This window comes from Gopherus flavomarginatus, chromosome 9 (assembly GCF_025201925.1).
Source record: "Gopherus flavomarginatus isolate rGopFla2 chromosome 9, rGopFla2.mat.asm, whole genome shotgun sequence".
NCBI classification, from domain to species: domain Eukaryota; kingdom Metazoa; phylum Chordata; order Testudines; family Testudinidae; genus Gopherus; species Gopherus flavomarginatus.
The window spans coordinates 33,319,677-33,323,102 of NC_066625.1; the positions used below are offsets into that span (position 1 = coordinate 33,319,677).

Sequence of the window (3,426 nt, forward strand, 5' to 3'; positions counted from 1 at the left end):
GTGTGCTTTTGGCCGTTTGAAAGCCCGCTGGAGGTGTCTTTATGGGAAGCTAGATTTGGGGGAAAGCAGCATCTCCACTGTTATATCCGCGTGCTGTACCCTCCATAATATTTGTGAAGGGAAGGGTGAAAGATTCAGTGAGGAATGGACCTCCGAGGTTCGACGCCTAGAGGATGAATTTGCACAGCCAGAGAGCAGGGCTACTAGGGAGGCCCAGGAAAGGGCTTCAAGGATTAGGGATGCTTTAAGGGAGCAATTTGATGCTGAGAGCCAACAGTAATGTTTGGTGCCTTTGCTGTGCTTTGTTCTACCTTGGGGTACAATATTTACCACTTCCTGCAATAATAAAACGTATTGTAAAAGCCATAAAATCCTTTATTCAAAGTACAGTACATAAAAGGCCAGGGGGGTTAGGGTGGTGGACTGTACATTCAGAGGTTTGAATATGTCCTGTTTGGATTACTGTTCAATGTCTGCTGCACTTCAGGATTACTATGCTGCAGGGTAATGGGGGTGGAGTGCACAGGGTAAGAATTATGGTTATCAGGGCTGGTAGGTGATCGTACAGGTGTTGGGGGCAGCTGGGGGTAATAAGAAACTGGCTGCTGGAGAAAAGTGTTTTGTGCAAATACTGGGGAACAAGAAAGAGAGCTTTGGGAGGGCCGTGGGTTACCACGGTACATATCTGCCTGCATGGCTACGAGAGACTCGAAAGACTCAGTTTGGCGAGCCAGGAGGCTTATCATCTGCTTTGAGGTTTTTTTGATAGCCAATTCCTTTCTCCTGCTTTCTGTTTGCCTCCAGTCATACATTTTCTCTCTCCATTCATACATTTTCTCTCTCCATTCCTGTGTCTTCCTACTTTCTCTGTTGTAGTGATTCATAACTGCTTTGATCAATTCTTCTTTTGATTTTCTGGGATTTCTTCTCAAGTTCTGCAAGCGACGTGAGGCCGGTGATCCGGCTGCATTAGTCAAGGTCACTAGAAAAAACAAAGATAGAACCATGTAATACACAGAGGCTACATTGTTTATTATCACACAGTGAAGGAGTTTTTAGACTTTTTGTAGCATCCTTCCCACATACCTCACATAACACAGAGAGGCCAGGGAAGCTAAGTCATGGAGAGCAATGGGGTGAGTGTTTCTGCCCCGAGTGCACCTGGGAGGGGGAATTGACCGATGGGTCACTGGGGTTTATCTGCACTGGGTACAGGAGGTAGCTGGTGTCCTGCACAGGGGACAGTAGTGAACAGGAAGGTGGCGAGCTGCTGGCGGGGGGGGGGGTCCGCGTTAATGCCGGCCTGCTGGTGAGGGGGGGGGAAACGCACAGCTTTGCTGGCTGCCTGCTGGGAAGGGTGGGGGAATACCGGAGCGCACCGCGGGGCTGGATGCCTGCTGGGAAGGGTGGGGGAACACCGGAGCGCACCGCAGGGCTGGCTGCCTGCTGGGAAGGGTGGGGGAACACCGGAGCGCACCGCGGGGCTGGATGCCTGCTGGGAAGGGTGGGGGAACACCGGAGCGCACCGCGGGGCTGGATGCCTGCTGGGAAGGGTGGGGGAACACCGGAGCGCACCGCGGGGCTGGATGCCTGCTGGGAGGGGGGTGGGGGAAGACCGGAGCGCACCGCGGGGCTGGATGCCTGCTGGGAAGGGGGAGGGGAGACCGGAGCGCACCGCGGGGTTAGCTACGTGCTGGGAAGGGGTGAGGGGAAGACCGGAGCGCACCGCGGGGCTGGCTGCCTGCTGGGACGGGGGTGGGGAGACCGGAACGCACCGCGGGGCTGGTGGGGGGACCGCGAACATGGCACCCTGCACTCAAGTATCCCTAAATTCTCAACAGGGTTTCCTACTGCCAGATATATCACTGCTGCGTGTTACCTGGGAAGAGAGGGAGGGTCTTCTACAGCAATGTGGGTTCCGCCCTGGCCCCTATGCAGCTTGCCTGTGTGCAGCCATGGTTCTCCCACCCCTCGCTGCACAGTGGATCGGACGAGTTAGCCTGACCGGGACAAGGACCCCGGTGGCTCTCCCGATAAACTTGAGAAAGCACATTGCGCACGCTCTGGCTGCAACTTTCAAGAATCAGAGGGGTAGCCGTGTTAGTCTGGATCTGTAAAAGCAGCAAAGAATCCTGTGGCACCTTATAGACTAACAGACGTTTTGGAGCATGAGCTTTCGTGGGTGAATACCCACTTCTTCAGATGCATGACTGCATCATGAACTTTTCAAGAGATTACCGAGGCAGATTACAGAGACGTGATAGAGCAAATCAATGGGCTATTCCACGTTTAGGCATGCATGCAGGCAGCCATAACCCAAACTCTCCTCTCCCAAAACATAAAAATCTGCTTACCCCGAGCACGCTCCTCAGTTTCTTCCTCACCAGCAACTTCCTGCTGCTGCGACTGGCGAGCCTCCTCCTGGCTTGAGAAGAGCTCCTGGCTGCATGCCTCCTGGGACTCCGGGGTGTCTCCCTCCACGCCAGTAGCCTCACTGTCGGCTTCCTCTACACCCTCCTCCACTTCTCCCTGCTCTGAACTCTCCATCGTGGTCCTCGGATTGGCAGTGGGGTCACACCCAAGTATGGCATCCAGCTCCTTGTAAAAACGGCAGGTTGTGGGGGCAGCTCCTGAGCGGCGATTTCCCTCACGGGCTTTGCAGTAAGCACTCCTCAGCTCTTTTATTTTGACCCTGCACTGCAACGCGTCCCGTTCATGGCCCCTTCTCAGCAAGGACTGCGATATCTGCCCATAGGTATCATAATTTCTCCTTCTGGAGCGCAGCTGTGCTTGCACAGCCTCCTCACCCCAAACACTGATGAGGTCCTGCAGCTCAGAATTGTTCCATGCTGGGGCTCGTTTGGGGTGTGGAGGCATGATCGCTGATTGATTGAATGATTGATTGCACTCCACACCTGGCTGAGCAAACAGGAAGGGGATTTTTAAAATTCCCGGGGCATTTAAAGGAGGGGTCAGCTGAGCCCAGGGCAGTGGAGTGTGCATGATTACCAGAGAGGCTTCTAAGGTATGCTGGGATACCTCCTTATACCACGGAGGTCAATAAAAGCGCTGGTGGGTGTCCATACTTGCTGACCAGTGCTGGATCACCAGCGCTGGAATCCCTACACCCGAGGCTCGACTGGGTGTACAGCCAGCGCTGCAACCAGGGAGTTGCAGCGCTGGCCGTGCTTTGCAAGTGTGGCCACATCCTAAGTTGCAGCGCTGTAACCCCCTCACCAGCGCTGCAACTCTGTAGTGTAGCCAAGCCCTAAAAGACTAACAAATTATTTGGGCATAAGCTTTTGTGGACTAGAACCCATTTCATCAGATGTCCACGAAAGCTTATGCCCAAATAAATTTTTATACTGTCAGTTTCTGACTTTACTGACAAAAACAGTTGTGCATTAATGTAATATTTACACAGAA

At 53.5% G+C, this 3,426-nt stretch overlaps 1 protein-coding gene across 1 annotated transcript; it reads right to left on the reverse strand.

The window, feature by feature from the left end:
- Window positions 1–296: 296 nt before the first annotated feature.
- LOC127058378 (zinc finger and SCAN domain-containing protein 29-like) lies at window positions 297–3,076 on the reverse strand. Its single transcript, XM_050968379.1, has 2 exons — window positions 2,355–3,076; window positions 297–982 (listed from the first exon to the last, which is right to left on the reverse strand). Exons 1-2 carry the CDS (start codon window positions 3,001–3,003, stop codon window positions 432–434), a joined length of 1,200 nt encoding a protein of 399 aa, XP_050824336.1. The 5' UTR covers window positions 3,004–3,076; the 3' UTR covers window positions 297–431.
- Window positions 3,077–3,426: the final 350 nt, after the last annotated feature.